A 21,428-nucleotide genomic window follows, 5' to 3' on the forward strand; every position below is an offset into this window, starting at 1 on the left:
GGCTCTGTTGTTTGCAGCACGCCGGCTCTCTAGTTGAGGCGCGTGAGCTCAGTAGTTGTGGCGTGCAGATTTAGTTGCCCCGCAGCATGCGGGATCTTAGTTCCCCCGACCAGGGATCGAACTCACGTCCCCTGCATTGGTAGGCATATTCTTTACCACTGGACCACCAGGTTAGTCCCACCTTGTCATTTTTATTCTTAATGCACATTTTACATGTGCTAAAAGATTGCATAGCTTACATTGTGAAAAAAACAAGACGGGCTCAAAATGGAGTCACTTACGCTAAGGCTTATGTCACCAAACCGAGACTTAATTACAGTTTCAGCTCGTCCAGAAATGGACTCTGAAACCAGTCAATCAGAAATTGCCTGATCAGCACGAGTGAGGTGATCTACCTGATAGACAGCTGCCATCCCCTAAAGGAAAGAGACCTTGCCACAAGTCCACTTTTCGCTAATATAACTTCCTTGTTCCCACTCCCTTCTGCCTTACAAAAGTCTTTTATACAGCTCCTCGGAACTCCTTTGTATCTGCTGGATTGGATGCAGCCCGATTCATGAATTGTTATATAAAGCCAATAAGATCTTTAAAATGTACTGTTGGATTTTAACAACACGTACATTAGAATACGCACATGGGTTTCCCACCGCATGGCCACAGCTACAGGAAAATGCCAGTTGGTGATGGACCCTCGTCCTCCTTCTCCTGGGTCACCACGACCTCAACAATGTGCCCATTTGCTGTGTGTGACCTTGATAAGAAGGCAGTCCCCCTGTACTTGTGGAAGAGGGCGGTATCCCCCATGGCCCCCTGCCCAGTACCATGGGCTCACCCACCTCCCTCTCCCCCCATTTCTCTCACTTCTCACACTTGGTCCATTTCTTCCCACCCCCTTTCATTCTCGCTTTGTTTCTTCCTCCCAGGCCTTTGCTATGCTGTCCCTCCATCATTCCCTTCTTTCAGCACTGAAGCCCCGGACTCCCCACCCAGCCTGCACCACTTAACCTGACAGCATGCAGAAAGTCGCTTCCCAAACCGTCTGGATCCTTTTTGTAAAAAGCAGCTTGCTTGGGCTTTCCTGGTGGTGCAGTGATTAAGAATCCGCCTGCCAATACAGGGGACACCGGTTCGAGCCCTGGTCCCGGAAGATCCCACATGCCGCAGAGCAACGAAGTCCGCGTGACACAACTATTGAGCCTGCCCTCTAGAGCCCGTGAGCCACAACTACTGAGCCCACGTGCCACAATTACTGAAGCCCGCGTGCCTAGAGCCCATGCTCTGCAATAAGAGAAACCACCACAATGAGAAGCCCACACACCACAACCAAGAGTAGCCCCCTCTCGCCACAACTGGAGAAAGCCCGTGCGCAGTAACAAACAAAGAACCAAAGCAGCCAAAAATAAATAAATAAATTTTTTTAAAAATCGGCTTGCTCCTTTATTTGTTCAGAAGAGTGCCCCCTCCCACCCCCACGCCCACCCCCACTGCAGTCAAACTGGGCACATGCAATCTGGGAACAATGGCTGGCCGTGGGACCCTCTGCCGCTGGGCCTGGGGAATCAGTTTCTAGGCAGAAGCTCAGGGTCCAAGGCGTGGCCACGGCTCAGGCATGCAGTGAAGGGGACTGGCACAGCGGACGCATCTGGGACTCCCAGGACCACATTGCACCTGGGGACACTGAGGGGGTGGCCCGCGCCCCGCTGGCCCAGGACCAGACCTTGGGGCTGCAGGAGTGTCTGCAGGCGGGCTAGGAGCCCGCCAGATGCTGGTGGAAGTACAGGCCGAAGAGGCTGGAGAGCAGTTGGCAGGTGGCGATCCACCAGATGAGGAAGGCGAGGACGCCGCGGAGGAAGAGTGGCGTGAGCAGGCTGCCCAGGACCCCGGCGATCAGGGCCACGGTCTGCCGGGCCTCGTCCTCCTCGGGGCCGACCGGGCCATCGAGGGCTGAGGACGGGGTGGGGGACAGCGGGGGGACGGGACCCAGGCCCCAAGAGTAGCCGCCTGCGAGAGAAACAGGGTGGAGGGAGGGATGGGTGGAGGCGCAGGCGGAGTTGGCCTCCAGGACCCCCACCCATGCTGACACTCACCCGCCCCGCCCCAGGCTCTGCCTCCTTCCACCACCTCCGCTACCCCAGGCTCTGCCCGCACCTCATCTTCGGGCCCCACCCCAGGCTCCGCCTCTGACCTCGCCCCATCTCAGGGCCATCCAGCCTCCGCCCCGCCCCCTCTATAGCCAGGCCCCGCCCCCGCCTCGCTCAATCGCCGGCCCTCCCCTCCCCTCTCCCACCCAACTACAACTCCAGCCCCTCGCTCCAGGCTCAGCCCCGCCCCGCTCCAACTCCACACTCCGCCCCCGCCGTCGCCCAGGCGGGTTCTCACCCAGCGTCTTGAGCAGCAGCGTGCAGTTGAGTGTGAGGATGAGCGGAGTCAGGTACTGCAGGCTTACAACTGTCACGTAGCAGTACACCCGCACCACCTAGTGGACAGGTAGCAGTGGCTGCAGCAGGGGACCTTCGTGCTCCGGGTAACCCCACGCCTGAGGGACAGGGAACCCCGCCCTGAGGCCCAGGTTCCCTCCCCGCCCGCGCCGGTACCCGCCGTTGGATCTCTCGGGCCTCGATGCGGCCGGCCTCCCGCCGCAGCTGCTCCACTCGAGCCTTGGCCAGGCACAGGTAGGCCTGCAGGTGGGGCCGGGTCACCGCCAGCCGCAGCAGGCACAGTGCCACCAGCATCCAGAGACGCAGCGAGTCGAAGGCCGAGTCGGACAGCCTGCGCCGAGAGGGGCGAGGGGGCTAGTGAGGCTGCCTTCTGCCCCAGGATCCTCCCCCAGGACGCACTCCTCCCTTAGTCTCAGAGTCTGGAGTAGCCAGAGGGGGCCCCAGCTGCCCTGCCTCCCATTTCCATACGCACAGAGAAAAGGACGTGCTTCCAAAGGGAGCCTGGTGCAGGAAGTCCCGCGCCATGGGCTTGGTCCAGAGCCACAGGACAAACAGGGGGGACAGGAAGCTGGTGTGCAGAAGGAACCTGGGGGCAAGGGCGCAGAGCGGGTAGGCTTGGGCACCCACCATCCCCACCGGCCCCTTCCCTAGGCGCCCTAACGCTCCATCCACCCGGTCCCCCACGTAACTGCAGCATGGGCCGGTCTTCCGACATGGTCAGTGCATCATGGTGGGTCTGGGCCAGCCGCAGGCCTGGGAAGGTGAGGAAGGCACCCAGCATGGAGCCCACTGCCGCCAGCCCCACGCGGATGGCCAGCTTGACCAAAGGAAGACTGGGGAAAAGAGAAGGGTCAGGGCCCCGCGGCAGGTCAGCACCCTGCCTGCAGGTCGCAGCATGCTGCTGTTCCCCCTCCCCTCCCAGGACTCACGCCCAGTCCCAGCCCTGTGTCTTCAGAAGTGGCTCCAAGTTCTGGGTCATACTGGCCAGGCCTGGGGAAGACAAAGAGAGGGTGGTGTCCAAAATAGACCCCTGGGGCCTCAGAGCCTACTCTGCCCCCCTCCCAGACATCCTTTTGTTTTCCAGGTAGGAACACACTAGTGGCAGCCAGGCCCTGTGACAAGCATGAGGACAATTTTGTTCTCCAGTTATGTGAAGCTCAGGAGAATGTGCTAGACAGACACCCTTGACTGGACCGAGGGACATGGGGGCGGAGGGCACTGAGTCTGAGCTTCCCCGAGGCTGGAGGGTCATGAAGGGCTCCACAGGAGGAAATCAAAGTCCTGGAAAGATTTCTCAGTTCAGGCCCCCACATTTTCCACGGAGTAAAAGCAAATAATGTGAGCTCACAATCAAAATCACCAAACACACAAGACAATAAATTACCATAAAGGTGAGTCAGGAGAAAAAAAACAAAGGACAAATTTAGACCACAAGGCTTCTGTGTGAAATGCCTGAGGAAAATAAAAGTTGGAATTGCAGAACAGGTGACATGAGACTACCTCAGAGGACCAGGTGGATTTGCAAAGGAATCAGTTAAGCTCTTCCAAAAGGAAAATATAATTATTGAAGTGATAAGTTGTTAAACAGCATCTTAGAAGGAGCCAAAGGAGGAAATGACGAATTGGATCTGAAGAAATCACTCAGATTCTGACTAAGAAAGACAGGAAGGTGGGAAATGTGATGGAAGATTAAGAGATAAGGAGGACAGAATAGGAAGTTCAATATAAGTCAAGTCTGAACCCCAAAGGGAGAGAAGAGAGAGAATGAAGGAGAAGAGATATTGAAAGGTAATTATTGAGAAGTCTGCAGAATGGATGATACATACAAAGTATATAAAACCAGATAAATACGAAGAAATCCATACCTAGACACACTGTGGCAAAACTGCAGAACACCAAAAACAAAGAGCTCACAAAGCAGTCAGAAGTTATGACAGATCACCTAAAAGGAAGGACAATTAAGCTGGCAGCCACTGTCAACAGCACAAAAGAAAAGGAACAAATAGAAAGTGAAAATGTAAGATGGTAGAGACAAGGCCAAATATGTCAGAAAACACAATAAATGTAAGTGGATTAAATTTTGAAGTTAAATGATACAGACTATCAGACTTGATGGAAAATATCCAGATAGGGAATTCCCTGGCAGTCCAGTGGTTAGGACTCTGAGCTTTCACTGCTGAGGGCACAGGTTCAATCCCTGGTCACAGAACCAAGATCCCGCAAGCCATGCAGCACGGCCAAATTAAAAAATAAAGAAAGAAAATAAAGAAAGAAAATATCTATATCTAAATATTTATTATTATTTTTTAAAGTAGACATACCTCAACATGAGGTCACTGGAAGGTTGAAAGTAAAGGGATGTCAAAAAGATATAACAAATACTAATCAAAAGAAAGGTAGTATTGTATATTTGAAAGTTGCTAAGCAAGTAGATCTTAAAAGTTCTCATCACAAGAAAAGAAAATTGTAACTGTGCAGTGATGGGTGTTAACTAGACTTATTGTGGTGCTCATTTTGCAGTATACACAAATATTGAATCATTATGTTGTACACTTGAAACTAATATAATATGTCAAGTATATATCAATTTAAAAAGAAAAGAAGGGCTTCCCTGGTGGTGCAGTGGTTGAGAGTCCGCCTGCCGATGCAGGGGACACGGGTTCATGCCGCGGTCCGGGAAGATCCCACATGCCGCGGAGCGGCTAGGCCCGTGAGCCATGGCCGCTGAGCCTGCGCGTCCAGAGCCTGTGCTCCACAACGGGAGAGGCCACAACAGTGAGAGGACCGCGTACCGCAAAAAAAAAAAAAAGAAAAGAAAAGAAAAGAAGGAAGAAGGAAACAAGGAAGGGAGAGAGGAAGAAAGGAAGGAAGAAAGCTGGAAAGGCTATATTAATACCAGACAAACTAGACTAAGATGGAAGTATTATTAGAATCAAAATGGGTCCATACATCATGAAAAAAATGGCTGATTTGCCAGGAAGACATAGCAATTTTAAACTTGTAAACACCTCGTCAATTAGCCTCAAAGTACGTAAAGAAAACACTGACAGCAATAACCCAGAGGCTTAAACCCCAGGCCCCAGACTGCACATACCTGGCTCCAGGCCCAGCTCAAGGGTCTCCTCCGGCACCACCTGCACCAACATGGCCAGGAGGAGGAAGAGGAAGGCGAAGGTGAGGCAGACTGAGCGCTCGCCCCCCTCCTCTGCACTGAAGTACAGCCGGGTCACGGTCAGGAACACCTTGCTGGGGGCAGGGCTAAGGAGGCCTCCAGTGCCTGTAGTGACCCCTCCCCCATCCACCACCCCCAACCAGTGACCCCCCAACTCCAGAGCACTAACATGGAAGTTCAGGCTTAGAGTCCTGGGGAGCAGAGGAGTGAGCTGCCGGGCAAGTCCAGGACACAAGGCTTACTGCTGTTCAGGCCTGTGTCATCAGCGAGCAGGCGGTCCCGAGCCAGGCCTCCAGCTTGGCCTCATCACACTGCCTGTGGTCAGTTAGAAATGGCCAACTCTGTCTCTGTCTGTCTGTCTGCAGGAGGTCAAGTCTCCCTGACTCACTCAGCCTCCTGGCTGAATTCATAGCTCCTGAGTTTCCCGTTCCTCTGAGAGGCTAATAGAGACACCAGTCTCTATCTCCAATCTGCCCTGCTTTGCAAGCCCATTCCACAAGGACACTGTCTCCGATTTGGGTCCTCAAAGTCACAGTTTTGCCTCTGCTCTCTATGCAGCTTCCTAAAAAAATGACGGAAGGGACGTCTCTTTGCCAGCCCCTGCATCTGTTCTGGACTGCTGAGTTGCTTTGACCCAGAGAATGGACAGGGGTTGGGTGGACCGACTTCAGGCAAAGCCTCAGGAGGCCTGCAGGGCCCCCTTTTCCTTCCTGGCCGCTGTGGTGAGGAAGCTTGCTCTAGACCGCTGAAAGGCAAGCCCACTTGGAGCGGATATGAGGCAACCCAGCTGAGCCCCGGCCCAGGCAAACATGAAATAGTGACTGCGTTACACCACTGAGTTTCTGGGGCGACAAGGAGCCTGGGGTCCAGCTTCCACAGGCCTCCACCTTCCCCACCTGGGGAGCTAAGAGGAAGGATACATAGAGAAGGCGATGGTGAGCAGGCACCAGAACACAGCGATGTTGGTCTCCTTGGCCGGGCCCAGCACATAGTAGTAGGCCTCTGTGAAGAGGTACACGCCACCCGAGTATACCGCGAAGTCCACAAACCACTGGTACTCCAGGAAGAAGCGCAGGACTGCGGGGAGGATGCAACTGAGTCCCCAGCTTAGCCCGCCCAAGATGCTCCCCCCACCAACCCCACCAGGGTGTGAGCCAAGGGCCAGGGGAGCTGGGGACCCAGCTGTTACCGAGGGCATCAACGGCTGTGAGGGGACAGGTCTCTAGCTGGAAAGCGGTGTCACGGGGCACGGATAACGGCTTCTCCTCACTATAGCCATTGGCCCACCTGGGAGGAGGGGGGAATGTGTCAGAACAGCATCCTCCATCCTCCCTCCCCTGGCAGTCCACCCCACCCCAGCCTGGGAGGCTCTACCATGTCACCCTCAGAGCACAGGAGGCCTAGGAGGTACCTTCTCCCCCAGCCTGGATGTCCTCTGAATGCCAGGGTGGTGGCCACCACCCACCCAGAGGGCTGGCCCAGAGCAAACTTCCAATAAGCATTAGACGCCAACTGGAGGCAACCAGTGAATGACAGTGACCATCTCCTCAGTCTGGGGTGTCCCCAATTCTCCTGTGCCCAGAGCAGTGCCTGGAAGTGGGCAGGTAAGGCCCTGTGCCCTCATGGCCTCCCCTGGAAGGGAGCCACTTACCTAAGACTGGGGGTTCACTCACCGCTCCTTCCTGCCTCTGGGCCTCTGCTTCCCCGCCAGGGCCCGAAGCTCTTCCTCGGAAGGGTGCTTGTATCGGAAGAGACTAAGGGCAGAGACAGGCAGTCAGGAAAGGAACTGCCATGTGAATTGCCCTAGAGAGTTCACAATTTCCACCAGATTCTCAGAAAGGGTCCGAAACCCAAACCGGGACAAAAAGAGTTTCAGGAAACAGATCTACAGCTAGAGTAGGGATGAAGGAGAGCAGGAGTGGGGGAAGCAGCTGCTCGTCTGAGTATTTAGATGGTCTCAGCGATGTGTACAATCTGTCAAAATTGATCCAACTGTGTACTTCAAATATTTGCAGATTATCGTACGTCAATTACATCTCAACAAAGTTGTTTGTTTGTTTTAAACAAAACAAAACAAAACAAAAAAACCCTCACCTTTCAGGGCTTGAGGCGGGGCTAGGAGAAAAACCAGGGAGGGCGGGGCCTTAGGGGCTCCGCCCACCGCCCGGGGAGGGGGTGTGGCTCACCTGCCATTGCAGAGCAGCCAGCGCGCGAAGGAGCAGTGAGGCGCAAGCCTATGCATGAGGGTGGCGGTGAGCAACGTCACCACCAGCTGCACTCCAAGGACAGCCTGCGGGGAGGAAACATGAAGGGCAGTGCCAGCCAGAGGATCACAAGCTCACGCTTCGGAAGCCCGGCTATTTATAGAGACTCTGGGGCCAGGTTGTGGAGGCAGGGCCACCCTGGCTCAAGCTGCTTCTTGGGGAAAGGTCCTGGGGTGGGCTCAGACCCAACCCTGGGAGCCCCAGCAAAACTCACGTCCCTCCCCACCACCTGGCTGGGGTGTGGGGCGGCGGAGAGCACGTGCTGGAGCAGACACTGGGGCCCGCTTTCCTCCTTGTGCTAAGGATTTAAATCTCCCCAAGCCTCAGTTTTCCTCATCTGGAAATGGGGTGCTTCCTATTTTGTTCCGTGTACTCTCACGACCACCTTCTGGACCTACAACGAGCCGGGCACACCTAGTGGAAGCGCTCTTCTCCCACGGTCCCACGGATGCAGTTTTTGTAATTGTGTCTCAGGTGAGCTTGTAGTTTCAACGTTCACCCAGGTGGCTCTGTCCCCCAAGTCTTTCCCATCTTAAATTATCCCTGATAATTGAAGTCACCCTCTCTCCCTTTCCCTCCCTTGTACCTGTTTCAGGATAAAGACTTACACGTTTGAGTGGGATGACTTTTTTTAATTAGGAATTTTCTTACCAAGTTCTACTAACAAACTTTTAAACAACAATTCATAACACATTTTCATATACTTATTTTAAAACATTTTAGAAAAAATGTTTTTGGTAATCAGTCTGAAGCTGGGTTTTCTTGCTTGAATGCAGTATATACCAATTTGCTTTCGTAATTATGTAAAATTAAGTGCTCAGGAGGGCTGCCTGCTAGTATTATGGTATTAACAACTAAAATGAAATAAAGATTACATTAATATTAAAACTAATTGTTAAAATTATCCTTTAATCAGGCAAAAATAAGCTAAATTTAATAGGGAAAGCTCTAATGTGATGGCTATCGGGCCTAGCACTGTAATTCAGAATGACTGCTGAGAAATCCATCATTAAAATAAAAGACTAATAGGATATTTTCTTTATGCTGTGACTTGTAAACTGAGGCCAGGAACGTTTTTTCAGTAATGAGGTGGGGCGTCATCTTTCTGGTCTCACTGCTCACCCTCCCCCCACCCAAGTGCAGACTGGCTAGCAGGCATTAATGACCCAGAGCACAGTTGGGCCCCTCAAAGCGGCCCCGCCCTTCCTCCCAGGACCCCTCCTCCACTCCTCCCTGGAAACCCAGCACCTCCCAGCAGCTGCTCCCCAGTCTCCCTGGCTCTCCAGACACCTCTCCCTTGTGACCCATCATCCCCTGGCAGAACCTCTCTGCCGAGCTCGCAGACCATGCCTCCTCCAGGCCCTTCCCTGGAGGCCCCAGTACCTACCCATCACTCCCATGGACACTGCTCTCGGCTCCTCCAGGCAGCCCAGGCCCTTCCCAGTCTCATAGTAAACGTCCAACTCCACTCCTCAGCCCACAAGGCCGGGCGGACCCAGCTCAGGACCAACCCACCTCACTGCCTGGCTCTCTCCCCCGGCGTCCTCTGCGCCCAACCATTCGGGTCTCAGAGACCCTCCCAGACCCCCGGGCTCTCCATCGCTGACCCCATTACCCTTGGACACCTCCCAGGGAGGAGACCCATGGTTCAAACTGCGATCCCAGCACTTGGAGAGGAAGGACGTTAGAAAGGAAGGAGAGGGAGAGAGAGGAAGGGAGAAGAAGAGGGAGGAAGGATGAAGAAGGAAGAGAAGGGAAGGAGGGAAGACATGCATCCCTCCACCTAAGGCTCCCGAGGTCTGTCCAGGGATGTTTCTCACCGCCCACCCCCAGCAGCCTCCAGTCTTAGGGTCCACGCTCTGCAGATCTCCAAAGATCTCTGAAGCATCCCATCAGCCCATGTCCCTCCTCTGCTCAAAGCTCTTCCCTGAATCTGTGATCCCAGAATCCTGCTAAGTAACATCAATGCAACTTTCCTCCATCCCGTTTCCGAGAGCCCTTCCCCTCACCTCCCACAACATCCCGCACCCTGGAACGACATCCACTTTCATCAACCCCTTCCATCAATGCTCTTACTTCAGACCCACCTCCAGCGCCCCTCCTCGGGGTCACCCCCCACCCCAGGCAAGTTCAGGCCGCCTTCCTGGCCCCTCCATCCTGTCTCTCCCTCTGTCCAGTCCTAGGGGCTGGGGGGATCTCCGCCCTCGCCCAGCACCAGCCTGACCCACAGGGGCCAGGCTAAGCTTGAAGAATAAACTCAATGGGTTGGACCCAGAACTACGTGAGACCTGAGGGTTCCAACTGTGCTGTCTCCAATTCTGGGACCCTCCCCCGCCCTGAGCCCACCCAGATCCCCTCCGCATGGCCCCCTCCTCTCAGGATTCTCCCTGGTCCTTCGGCACACCCCACACCCGTAGGGAGCCCCGATGGACCCTGTCGACATGGCCCCCACGCTCCCGCAGGACACCATCCCCAGAGTGGGCCCCGGGGGACCCCAGATCTCCCTCACAGGGCTCCGAAGGTGTTCAGATCCCCAGTACCCTCCACGGGACGACACCCTCAGCAGGACCCCAGGCCCCTAGAGGGCCCCCCAGAGACTTGTCAGAAGCCCAGAACACTCAAGGCCTTCCAGTTCCCTTGTACAACCTCCGACCCCCTCATAGGTCCCGCAGTGAGACCCTGACCCCAAACAGGGAAACACGGCCCTCAGCGCAATCCCAAATCCCTCAGAGACCTCAGTGCCCACAAAGGGATCCCGGTCTCCTCGGTGTCTCCCTGGACCCCCCTCGGCGGAACCCCTAGCCCCTCAGGGCCCCCATGCTAAGAGTCGCCGGCTTACCATGTTGCCTGCTGGAGCGCTGTGCCGGGACCCATGGGCCTGGAGCTCGGAGCCCCGCTCGGAACTCGACCAATCAAAACCAGACTTTGGTCTGACAAGCAGCCCACCTAACCAATCGTCAGGCTTGGAGCCGGGGGGCAAATCAGGAGGACAAGGAGTCTCTCGCATTGCATGCCGGAAGTTGTAGTTCAAAGTTGCTCAACGAGCTCCTACCGGGGTCTCTGGGACCCCAGGGTGACCGGTGTCTCTGAGACTCAGTCTCCTCACCTGCACGTATTTCGCACGTTTGAGTGGAATACACTTATTCAACCAATCACTGTCTCCCGCTGGGGATTTCTGAGCGTGGAACTCCCTTGATCAAGAATATTTGGTGGGGGCTTCCCTGGTGGTGCAGTGGTTGAGAGTCCGCCTGCCGATGCGAGGGACACAGGTTCGTGCCCCGGTCCGGGAGGATCCCCATGCCGCGGAGCGGCTGGGCCCGTGGGCCATGGCCGCTGAGCCTGTGCGTCCGGAGCCTGTGCTCCGTAACGGAGGAGGCCACAACAGTGAGAGGCCCGCGTACCACAAAAAAAAAAAAAAAGAAGAATATTTTGTGGGGGCTTCCCTCGTGACGCACTGGTTAAGAATCTGCCTGCATACATGGGTTCGAGGCCTGGTCCAGGAAGATCCCACAAGCGGCAGAGCAACTGAGCCCGAGCGCCACAGCTATTGAGCCTGCGCTCTAGAGTCCCCGAGCCACAACTACTGAAGCCCGCGGGCCTAGAGCCCGTGGTCCACAAGAGAAGACACCACAATGAGAAGCCCGCGCACTGCAACAAAGAGTAGTTCCCGCTCGCCACAACTAGAGAAAGCCCATGTGCAGCAACGAAGACCCAAGGCAGCCAAAAATAAATAAATAAAAAATAAATTAAAAAAGAACATTCGGTGGCCCTCAATGACTAGATTCCAGTTGCTCAGACTGAATTCAGACCCCTCTGCCTAACTTCAATCTTTCGCCAACACTATTGTACGCGCTATAATACAGCTAGCCACAGGCCACGCTTTCTTATATCTCCAGGCCTCTGTAAATGCCATCTTCCATCTTGGGGTGCCTCCTTCCTCCCCCGCTCCCCCCTTTTTCTTCACCTGGCAAAAGCCTTATTTATCTCTATCAGCCAGAACCCTGGTTGCAAGCCAAAAAAAAAAAAAAAGTCCAACTTAAATGGGCTCCAGCAAAAAAGGGAAAAATTTAGCTAACGTAACAGAAAACTCCAAAAACATTGTCAGCTTCAGGCGTGGCTAGATCAAGGACTAAATGTCAGCCTCAGGAATCTGATGTTTTCTGTTTCAAGGCTTAGAGGAAAGGGCTTCGAGCCCAAGTTTTTCAGCTCTGTTTCTGTGGATAAGTGTGTTTGCCTGAGTGTGGACATATTATGTGGGTGTGACTGTCTGAGGGTCTTTATGAGGCTTGTGAGTGGATCATGTTTAGTTGTTTTTTGTTTTGTTTTGTTTTATTTTTCGGTACGCGGGCCTCTCACTGTTGTGGCCTCTCCCGTTGCAGAGCACAGGCTCCGGACGTGCAGGCTCAGCGGCCATGGCTCACGGGCCCAGCCGCTCCGCGGCATGTGGGATCTTCCCGGACCGGGGCACGAACCCGTGTCCCCTGCATCGGCAGGCGGACGCTTAACCACTGCACCACCGGGGAAGCCCAGTTGTGTTTTTTTTTAAGGAATAACAATTTTTAATATTGGTTCATTAATTGTCACAAGTGTACCATATTAATGCAAGGTGTTAATAATATGGGAAACTGGGTGTGGGGTATATGCGAACTCTCTGTACTATGTTCACAGTTTTTCTGTAAATCTAAAATTGTTCTAAATTAAACAGTTTATTTAAACAAAAGCCTAGATTGTGTATATTTTTCTCCAGCGTTATTGAGATACAGTTGGCATATAGCATTGTGTAAGTTTAAAAGTGATGATGTGCTACACACATATTACAAAATGATTACCACCATAGGATTGGTTACCACCTCCATCACCTAATTATCTTTTCTTTGTGTGTGGTGAGAACATTTAATACTACTGTCTTAGCAACTTTCAAGTACAACAAGGAAAATGAAAGCAGGGGACTTCACAGTGAATAAATTGTATTTTGGGGACTATGTCTCATTACTGCTGTCATCTTTGATCATTTATCTGACAGACATCCCCATGGTAAATTTACTAGTTTTCCCTTTGTAATGAATAGGTATCTTGTGGACAGGTACTTCTTGACCAAATATCTTGTTTCTCATCATACCATAAACCTCTAATTTTAGCATCTATTGATGATTTTTTAAATTTTTTTATTTATTTATTTTTGGCTGTGTTGGGTCTTCGTTGCTGCACACGGATTTTCTCTAGTTGTGGCCTGCGGGCTCTAGAGTGCAGGCTCAGTAGTTGTGGCACACAGGCTTAGTTGCTTCGCGGCATGTGGGATCTTCCCGGACCAGGGCTCGAACTCATGTCCTCTGCAATGGTAGGCGGATGCTTAACCACTGCACCACCACGGAAGCCCATTGATGATTTTTTTTTTTTTTTGCGGTACGCAGGCCTCTCACTGTTGTGGCCTCTCCCGTTGTGGAGCACAGGCTCCGGACGTGCAGGCTCAGCGGCCTAGCCGCTCCGCGGCATGTGGGATCTTCCCAGACCCGGGCACGAACCCGTGTCCCCTGCATTGGCAGGCGGACTCTCAACCACTGCGCCACCAGGGAAGCCCCCATTGATGATTCTTGATTGCAACAATTATTCCTGTGTGTTTGCTTAATGGTAATTTTCCACTTTTAAAAAAATTTTATTTTAATATTATTTTTTATACAGCAGATTCTTATTAGTTATCTATCTTATACATATTAGTGTATATATGTCAATCCCAATCTCCCAATTCATCCCACCACCACCACCGTCCCACCCCCCGCTTTCCCCCCTTGGTGTCCATACGTTTGCGCTCTACATCTGTGTCTCTATTTCTGCCTTGCAAACTGGTTCATCTGTACCATTTTTCTAGATTCCACATATATGCGTTAATATACGATATTTGTTTTTCTCTTTCTGACTTACTTCACTCTGTATGACAGTCTCTAGGTCCATCCATATCTCTACAAGTGACCCAATTTCGTTCCTTTTTATGGCTGAGTAATATTCCACTGTATATATGTACCACATCTTCTTTATCCATTCATCTGTTGATGGGCATTTAGGTTGCTTCCGTAACCTAGCTATTGGAAATAGTGCTGCAATGAACCATTGGGGTGCATGTGTCCTTTTGAATTATGGTTTTCTCTGGGTATATGCCCAGTAGTGGGATTGCTGGGTCATATGGTAATTCTATTTTTAGTTTTTTAAGGAACCTCCATGCTGTTCTCCACAGTGGCTGTAACAATTTACATTCCCACCAACAGTGCAAGAGGGTTCCCTTTTCTCCACACCCTCTCCAGCATTTGTTGTTTGTAGATTTTCTGATGATGCCCATTCTAACTGGTGTGAGGTGATACCTGATTGTAGGTTTTTTTTTTTTCTCATTGTAGTTTTGATTCTCATTTCTCTAATAATCTGTGATGCTGAGCAGCTTTTCATGTGCCTCTTGGCCATCTGTATGTCTTCTTTGGAGAAACGTCTATTTAGGTCTTTTGCCCATTTTTTGGGTTGTTTGTTTTTTTAATATTGAGCTGCATGAACTGTTTATATATTTTGGAGATTAATCCTTTATCTGTTGATTCATTTGCAAATATTTTCTCCTATTCTGAGGGTTGTCTTTTCATCTTGTTTATAGTTTCCTTTGCTGTGCAAAAGTTTTTAAGTTTCATTAGGTCCCATTTATTTTTGTTTTTATTTCCATTACTCTAGGAGGTGGGTCAAAAAAGATCTTGCTGTGATTTATGTCAAAGAGTGTTCTTCCGGGGGCTTCCCTGGTGGTGCAGTGGTTGAGAGTCTGCCTGCTAATGCAGGGGACGCGGGTTCGAGCCCTGGTCTGGGAGGATCCCATATGCCACGGAGCGACTGGGCCCGTGAGCCACAACTACTGAGCCTGCGTGTCTGGAGCCTGTGCTCCTCAACAAGAGAGGCCGCTGTAGTGAGAGGCCCGCACACCGCGATGAGGAGTGGCCCCCGCCTGCCACAACTGGAGAAAGTCTTCGCGCAGAAACGAAGACCCAACACAGCAAAAATAAATAAATTAATTAATAAACTCCTACCCCCAACATCTAAAAAAAAAAACTATTAAAAAAAACAACTGTATTTATAAAAAAAAAAAAAAAAAAGAGTGTTCTTCCGGGCTTTCCTGGTGGCGCAGTTGTTGAGAGTCCGCCTGCCGATGCAGGGGACACGGGTTCGTGCCCCAGTCCGGGAAGATCCCACATGCCACGGAGCGGCTGGGTCCATGAGCCATGGCCGCTGAGCCTGCGTGTCTGGAGCCTGTGCTCTGCAACGGGAGTGGCCACAACAGTGAGAGGCCCGTGTACCACAAAAAAAAAAAAAAAAAAAGAGTGTTCTTCCTATGTTTCCTCTAAGAGTTTTATAGTGTCTGGTCTTACATTCAGGTCTTTAATCCATTTTGAGTTTATTTTTGTGTATGGTGTTAGGGAGTGTTCTAATTTCATTCTTTTACATGTAGCTGTCCAGTTTTCCCAGCACCACTTATTGAAGGGACTGTCTTTTCTCCATTGTATATCCTTGCCTCCTTTGTCATAGATTAGTTGACCACAGGTGCGTGGGGTTGTCTCTGGGCTTTCTATCCTGTTCCATTGACCTATATTTCTGTTTTTGTGCCAGTACCATATTGTCTTGATTACTGTAGCTTTGTAGTATAGTCTGAAGCCAGGGAGTCTGATTCCTCCAGCTCCATTTTTTTCCCTCAAGATTGTTTTGGCTGGATTGTGTATAGTTGATTGCCTTGTCTCTGTGGGTGTTTTTGTCTTTGTGTATGAGCCCATGTGGATGTCTGTTTGCAGGGGATTAACTATTTGTGACTTTGGTCCTCTGGACTCAGACCATTGGCTTGAGAGAGTGTGGGTGGCAGTGGCAGTGAGGGTCACTGGGATTTCCCAGGATGTACATGGGGGTCATGAGACACCCCTCAGAGCTACAGCATCCAGGTGGGATCCAGTGAAGCTGGGGAGGGTGTCAGAGAAGGTGGACCAAGAAAAAAAGGGGGACATTTGTTGCAGACCTATTGCTCATCAAGCTGGGGGGCTGACTCGAGTGCTTTCTCCAGCAGGTCAGGGTGCTGGGACAATTGTCCCCATTAAACTGATAAAGATACTGAGACTCTGAGAGGCCCGAATCTAATTCACACCCTGACTTCTTCTATGGGCATAAGGTTTACGAGTCCAGGCATCGCAGCACCCCCATGTGGTGAGCCACAGGCAGCTCACACACATCCTGGCCCCAGGAGCTCTGTATCTTCCCTCTGCAGCCTCCGCATTGCAGAAGAGGCAGCTCCATCTTCCAGGTGCTTATCCCCAAACTCTGAAGTTGGCGTTGAATTCTCTCTCTTGCTCCATACCTGACCTGTTAGCCCCTCCTGATGGCTTCACCTTCCATGTGTAACCGTTGTCCCAACCAGCCTCCTTCCCTTCACAGCCTCCACCCAATCCAGCCTCCATCATCTCCCACCTGCAGTCCCCTCCTCCCTGGTCTCCTGTGGCTTCCATTCCCCGCTTCCCATCCACCCCCCGCAGTCTGTTTTCCTCTGAGCAGCCTGAAGGCACCTGTTGATACTTAAGCCAGACCGTGTCCCTCCTCCGCTCACAGTCATCCATGGCTCCCACCTCACGCAGAACAAATGCCAAAGTCTTCTCTTGGCCCATGTACTCCATCCCTCATTGTCTGCTCAGCATCTCAGTTCTACATTGACTGTTCTTCACTTCCTATTCTACATTTCATGTGCTATGTTGTCTGTTCTCCATTGGACATTCTTCCTTGTCTATTCTCCATTGGGTGAATCCACATTCTGTCCTACACTGGGTATTCCATTTTCCCTGATCCTCACTGGACACTCCCTATGTTTGTTTATGCTAATGTCCCACAATCTCTGTCTACACTGAGGTCCACACTCTCATTCCACACTGTTTCATTCTATGGTGCTCTCTAAAATGCATCTCTATGGTGCTCTCAAAAATGCATCTCTCAGATCTCTGACTTCCATCATCATGTTCGTACCCAGGCCATACTTCCCATGGTGCTTCCAACCGGTGACCGAGCCCCTGAGAGACTTGGAACCCATCTGTTAGTGACATTGGCCCTGGCCAACATCACCATGGTGTCCTTAGAAAGACTAGCAGTAGGACACTTCCACACAACCCTCCTTGCTTCCTCCTCCACACAGCCAGCAGGGGCAGAGCTAGGGTCTGGACCCAGAGGCCTTTCCAGAACCTAGTAGCGTGTCCACTGTCCCCTTATGGCCCAGAGCACCTCAAGCTGTACATGTATAGTCACACACACATGACATGTGACACAGCCCTTTTTGGTTCCCCAGGCTCATAGACTAAAAACATGGGGCAGACTCCCTGGAAGCCAAGATATATTTTATTTACTTATTCTTATTTCCACTTTATTTTAAAATTTTGAGCGGGGAGTTCAGAATCCAAAGGGCACTACTGGGCGCCACCTAACGGCAGATGGTGAAAGTGCAGCCTCCCAGGGAGGAGGACACAGAGCCACACCAAACGGCCCTGGGGCTCCCCAGTGTTTGAATGCAACATTTTTTTTTTTTTTTTTTTCTTCGGTACGCGGGCCTCTCACTGTTGTGGCCTCTCCCAATGCGGAGCACAGGCTCCGGACTTGCAGGCTCAGCGGCCATGGCTCACGGGCCTAGCCACTCCGTGACATGTGGGATCTTCCCGGACCGGGGCACGAACCCGTGTCCCCTGCATCGGCAGGCGGACTCTCAACCACTGCGCCACTGGGGAAGGCCCTCTCCCCAGCGTTTGAAAGCAGCCCACATTTTTATGAACTCCACACTCGGCACTTACCCTGTGGGCACTGACTTCAGAGACTGGCCCACCTTATCCACAATGTGGATAAGAGGCTGAAAAAGGGGCCCTTTCTGGATATGCCTCAGTTTCCCCCAGAGGACCTGCTGCCTTGGCCTTTCTCCTCCTCCCAAGTCCCTGGTCCTGCGTCTGGTTGTATGGGGAGCTGTGACTGCGACACTGCGGGGCGCCACCAGCTTGGCGGTTCATCCACCCCATGTGCATGGCCAGGGTCCTTGTGACCTGAGGAAGGGGATCCCCAGAAGGGTAACCCAGTTGGAGAAAGTTGCACCTGCGTGGTGACCATGGTGCGTGTGGCAATGGTGCTGCTGGGGTGGCAGGGGCTGTGTGTTCAGCTGGATCCCCAGAGGCTACTGTCACAGGTTGGGGTGGAGACAATGCCTCACCCCTCCTCTGAGGGTGGGAAGGGACAGAAGGGAGCAGGTGGGGGAGGATTTAGAACCTGAATCTGAGTTGGGTGAGAGAGCTCTCCAGCCTAACTTAAACACTCCACAGAGGCCTTGAGTTCATCCTACACACTCTGCATTCTCCGCAAGTTTCCCTGTGTTGTAAGAGGGGGCTGCGAGTTGCCCATGAAACCCTTTACCCCACATCCGAGCCATCTGCAGGTCCTGGTAGCTCTACCTCCAAATACACCCTGGTGTGTCCCTCCACTGTCCCTCGGTCTCTTGCCTCTTTTGTTCCTGGATCCCACCTCCACCTCACGCCACAGAAGCCCCAGGGAGGGAGGCTTTCACCAACCTTGATCGTGCCATGTTTCTCCCCTGGAAACTAGGGCTCCAAAGCCCCAGCTTCACAGGGGATGAAGGTGTCGAGGCCCAGGAAGATTGGAGAACAAAGTCCAGGCTGGATTTGGCATAGGAATGGACCTATATATATGGCTGCTCAAGCAAGTGCGCTCACGTCACAAAAAATGGTCTGGCACTGTACACATTTTCCCCTCTCTCCCTACCCGTCAAAGGAGTCCACCGAAAGTCTTGGCTGGGAAGGGGGACTATAGGAGAAAGGGAGGTGACTTTTTTCAAAGGCTGCACACATTTTTGCCTCTGTATCCACATCCAGGTCTGTGTGCGCTAATGGTGGAATGCAAGGCATTGAATTTTACTGAAAAAGTCCTCTGTGGAGGGCTGGGGTGACAGGGCACAAGGGTCTTGAAATTACAGCCAAGCTGGACCAATCAGCTTTGGATCTTCATAGAATGATGGTGGGGTAGGGGCATACAAATCTTATAAACACTGATACCAACACCGTGTGTTTTTCACATTCTCGTCCAGATCGGTGATCTCCACTAAGCAGACCCTTTGAGAATTGTCAGAGCCATTTCTCAGCTTGGGGCAGTGAGAGGGCTTCCTGCAGGAGCGGTCAGGGAGCTAGGCCTTGGAGGGTAGGAAGCAGTCTAAAAAGGAAGCCAGTTGAGGGTTGCAGGAGGTGGCCCAGGAGGAAGGACCAGCATGGCCCTAGCTTGGAACAGCAAGTATTTCTAAGGGCCTCAGGGCAGGAGACAGAGTGGGTGAGAGCAGCTGAGGAGCTCAGGAAGGTCAAGGGACAGATCTGAGTGTTATAAAGATCCCACTGAGACCACCTGGGGGGTGGTTGGAGGGGAGGAACAAATGGAGCTCCCTCTGGCTCCCTCCTGGACCCCCAAGTCTGCCCTCACACAGGACAGGACGAAATGGAGGGAGTTTGCACCACCCCAAAGTGGGTGGGTAAACGCCTGGCTCCCTCCTCCCTCCGGTGGAAATCGTTGGGTCAAGAGATCAAGGGATATGCCCATTTAAAAGATGAAGAGTGTAGCGGCCGCTCCAGCGCTCCCATAGCCCAACATTCACGGTTCCCCACTGCCTCTTGCTGCAAGCGATTGATTGCAACCCAGCCTGAGCCCTCGACCCAACACCCTCAGGAGCTGGAGCGCAAATAGCCCAGCCCATCACCACTGGGGCGGAACCACTCTAGGTGCCCACTCTATGTGGTGCCCTAGGGCCCCCAGCGGGCTGAGCACGGCGTCACCTGCTCATTGGCGCCCCTCCAGGGCTCCTCCCCTTACGTCCCCGTCCCCCCCAACTCCGATCCCGCTTCTCCCCCCCACCCCCCTTCCCAAGCAGCACTGGAATCCTCCTCTCAGGGTCAGGTTCTGGAGTGGGTACCCAAGACACGACAAGGCAAGACTGAGGCCGCTGGGGAAGAGATGGGAGGACCCGGGCGGGGGTGTGGCTCTGAGCAGCGACGGTTTTGTTCACGGATGTCCCGTGTGTTTTATTGATGGATACACACACACGGGAAGGGGGAAACGAGCACCCCAACCTTGGATCCGAACCAGGCTTTCCCCCCTCCAGGCCCCTGCCGTGGAGAGGGTCGTAACTGCTGGGTCTTCTCCAAGGACACAGGGAGGGAGGTTGGGACCCCGCGTGCCCTCACCTCGCCTGGTGTGAGGGGCAGAATCGGTGCCACCCCCGGGCCTACTACCGAGGCCAGCCGTCGGTAGTGGGCAGCCGGCGCAGGGGGGGCCCAGGCCGTAGGGGCTCTGCCAGGGGCCGGGCCAGGAGCAAGGGGTAGGGGAAGGCCTTTGGAAAGTCGCCGGGGCCTCCAGGGGCCGGCGAGAGGCGCTCGGACTTGATGCTGACTGGTGGGGTGGGCGAGGAGGCACTGCGGGCCGGAGGGCCTTCCTCGCCCAGGCTGCGGCCCCCACTGCAGAGAGAGAGAGAGGAGCGGGGCCGTGAGCTCAGCGAGGAAAGCCATGTAAGTGGCATGGCTTGGGCAAAGATTGGGCAGGAGGACCTTGGGAAAGGAGGGGGTGGCCATCCCTCTTGGGGCCTCCAAAATAGCCGCCCATCCCCACCAGGACCAGTCGGGAGGGGCTAAGTGCAGAACCGGGAGTGGCCACCAGGGGTCAGCAGTGGCTGGGGCTTGGAAGACTTGGAGGAGCCCCACCCGTGAACCCGGGGTGGGAGGGAGCGTGCAAGGAGGCAGTCGGGGCACTTACCTGGGCTGGGCGGGGGTGACTGGAGGCCCATCACCCCTGGAGGGCTGCCAGGGGGCCAGGGTGGGGGGCTGCAGCAAGCCTGGGGGCGGAGGGGGGTCTCCCAGGCCATATTCTGGGTGGGGGCAGGAAGAGTAAACTGAGGCCCTGACCTCAGGGAGCCCCTTGCCCAAGCCTGACCCACCCCACAGGCCAGTTTTCAGTTCTGGAGGGCGGGGGAGTGTGGACCCCCGGCAGGCAGGTGCGTGGACGCCTCCCACAGCGGGTGCATACCTGGGGGACCTGCAGGGAGGAAGGGGAAGCTCCCTAGTGGGGGTCCTGGGGTGGCAGTGGAGCACGGACTCTGCAGGCTACCATAGAGGCCTCTCTGTGGAGAGACAGGGGAAAGGGGAAACTGAGGCCCACACCCAGGCCACCCTGCCCCCACAGCCCTTCCACACCTTCCCCTCACTCACCGAGGTGCTCAGTCCCCCTCGGGCCCCAGCCAGGCCACCAGGCAGGTCTGGCCTCCTCCCATCCACTGCCAGGTACAGGGGCGGTGGTGTCTTGCTGCCAAGGTGGCTTGCTGAGAAGAGAGGGTGCGCAAGGCCTGGGGAGCAGGAGACCCCCAGAGAGAGGGCAGGTGGCCATGTCATCTAATGGAGTCTGAGGTCCAGAGTGATGCCCACAGCCAAGCAGGGCCAGAGCCAATATTCCCGCCTTGCACAGCCCCCCTGGGACCGCCAC

General features: G+C 53.5%; 2 protein-coding genes across 4 annotated transcripts in view; both read right to left on the reverse strand.

Annotated features, from left to right (window-relative positions):
• Positions 1 to 1,464: 1,464 nt before the first annotated feature.
• On the reverse strand, positions 1,465 to 10,881 carry TMEM161A (transmembrane protein 161A). 3 transcript variants are annotated; one of them, XM_060144853.1, is made up of 12 exons: positions 10,714 to 10,881; positions 7,797 to 7,900; positions 7,284 to 7,364; positions 6,800 to 6,897; positions 6,531 to 6,687; positions 5,533 to 5,684; positions 3,368 to 3,428; positions 3,128 to 3,271; positions 2,911 to 3,024; positions 2,595 to 2,769; positions 2,380 to 2,476; positions 1,610 to 2,001 (listed from the first exon to the last, which is right to left on the reverse strand). In XM_060144853.1, the coding sequence occupies exons 1-12, from the start codon at positions 10,879 to 10,881 to the stop codon at positions 1,748 to 1,750; spliced, it is 1,605 nt and encodes a 534-aa protein (XP_060000836.1). In that variant the 3' UTR covers positions 1,610 to 1,747. The 3 variants fall into 3 exon arrangements, with proteins under 3 accessions (XP_060000834.1, XP_060000835.1, XP_060000836.1); XM_060144851.1 differs by having other exon boundaries at positions 1,465 to 2,001; positions 2,380 to 2,769; positions 10,714 to 10,764; XM_060144852.1 differs by having other exon boundaries at positions 1,465 to 2,001; positions 2,911 to 3,271; positions 10,714 to 10,764.
• A 9,071-nt stretch (positions 10,882 to 19,952) lies between these two features.
• BORCS8 (BLOC-1 related complex subunit 8) overlaps positions 19,953 to 21,428 on the reverse strand; it is a 34,724-nt gene continuing 33,248 nt past the window's right edge. Inside the window, exons 12-15 of the mRNA XM_060144855.1 lie at positions 21,158 to 21,291; positions 20,976 to 21,069; positions 20,706 to 20,817; positions 19,953 to 20,410 (exon numbers count right to left, since the gene is read on the reverse strand). Of these exons, the coding sequence (XP_060000838.1) occupies positions 20,185 to 20,410; positions 20,706 to 20,817; positions 20,976 to 21,069; positions 21,158 to 21,291 (566 nt within the window). The 3' untranslated portion in view covers positions 19,953 to 20,184. The remainder of the gene's footprint in view (positions 20,411 to 20,705; positions 20,818 to 20,975; positions 21,070 to 21,157; positions 21,292 to 21,428) is intronic.

This window comes from Lagenorhynchus albirostris, chromosome 3 (genome assembly GCF_949774975.1).
Source record: "Lagenorhynchus albirostris chromosome 3, mLagAlb1.1, whole genome shotgun sequence".
Classification (NCBI taxonomy): domain Eukaryota; kingdom Metazoa; phylum Chordata; class Mammalia; order Artiodactyla; family Delphinidae; genus Lagenorhynchus; species Lagenorhynchus albirostris.

What these genes read in the sequence shown, in the direction of transcription:
- TMEM161A (XM_060144851.1), bottom strand. An exon ending in CCCAGAGGCAGGAAGGAGCG is followed by an intron (nt 6,898 to 7,283) that starts GTGAGTGAACCC and finishes CCCTCCTCCCAG; the next exon opens with GTGGGCCAATGGCTATAGTG. An exon ending in ACACAGGGCTGGGACTGGGC is followed by an intron (nt 3,272 to 3,367) that starts GTGAGTCCTGGG and finishes TCTTTTCCCCAG; the next exon opens with TCTTCCTTTGGTCAAGCTGG.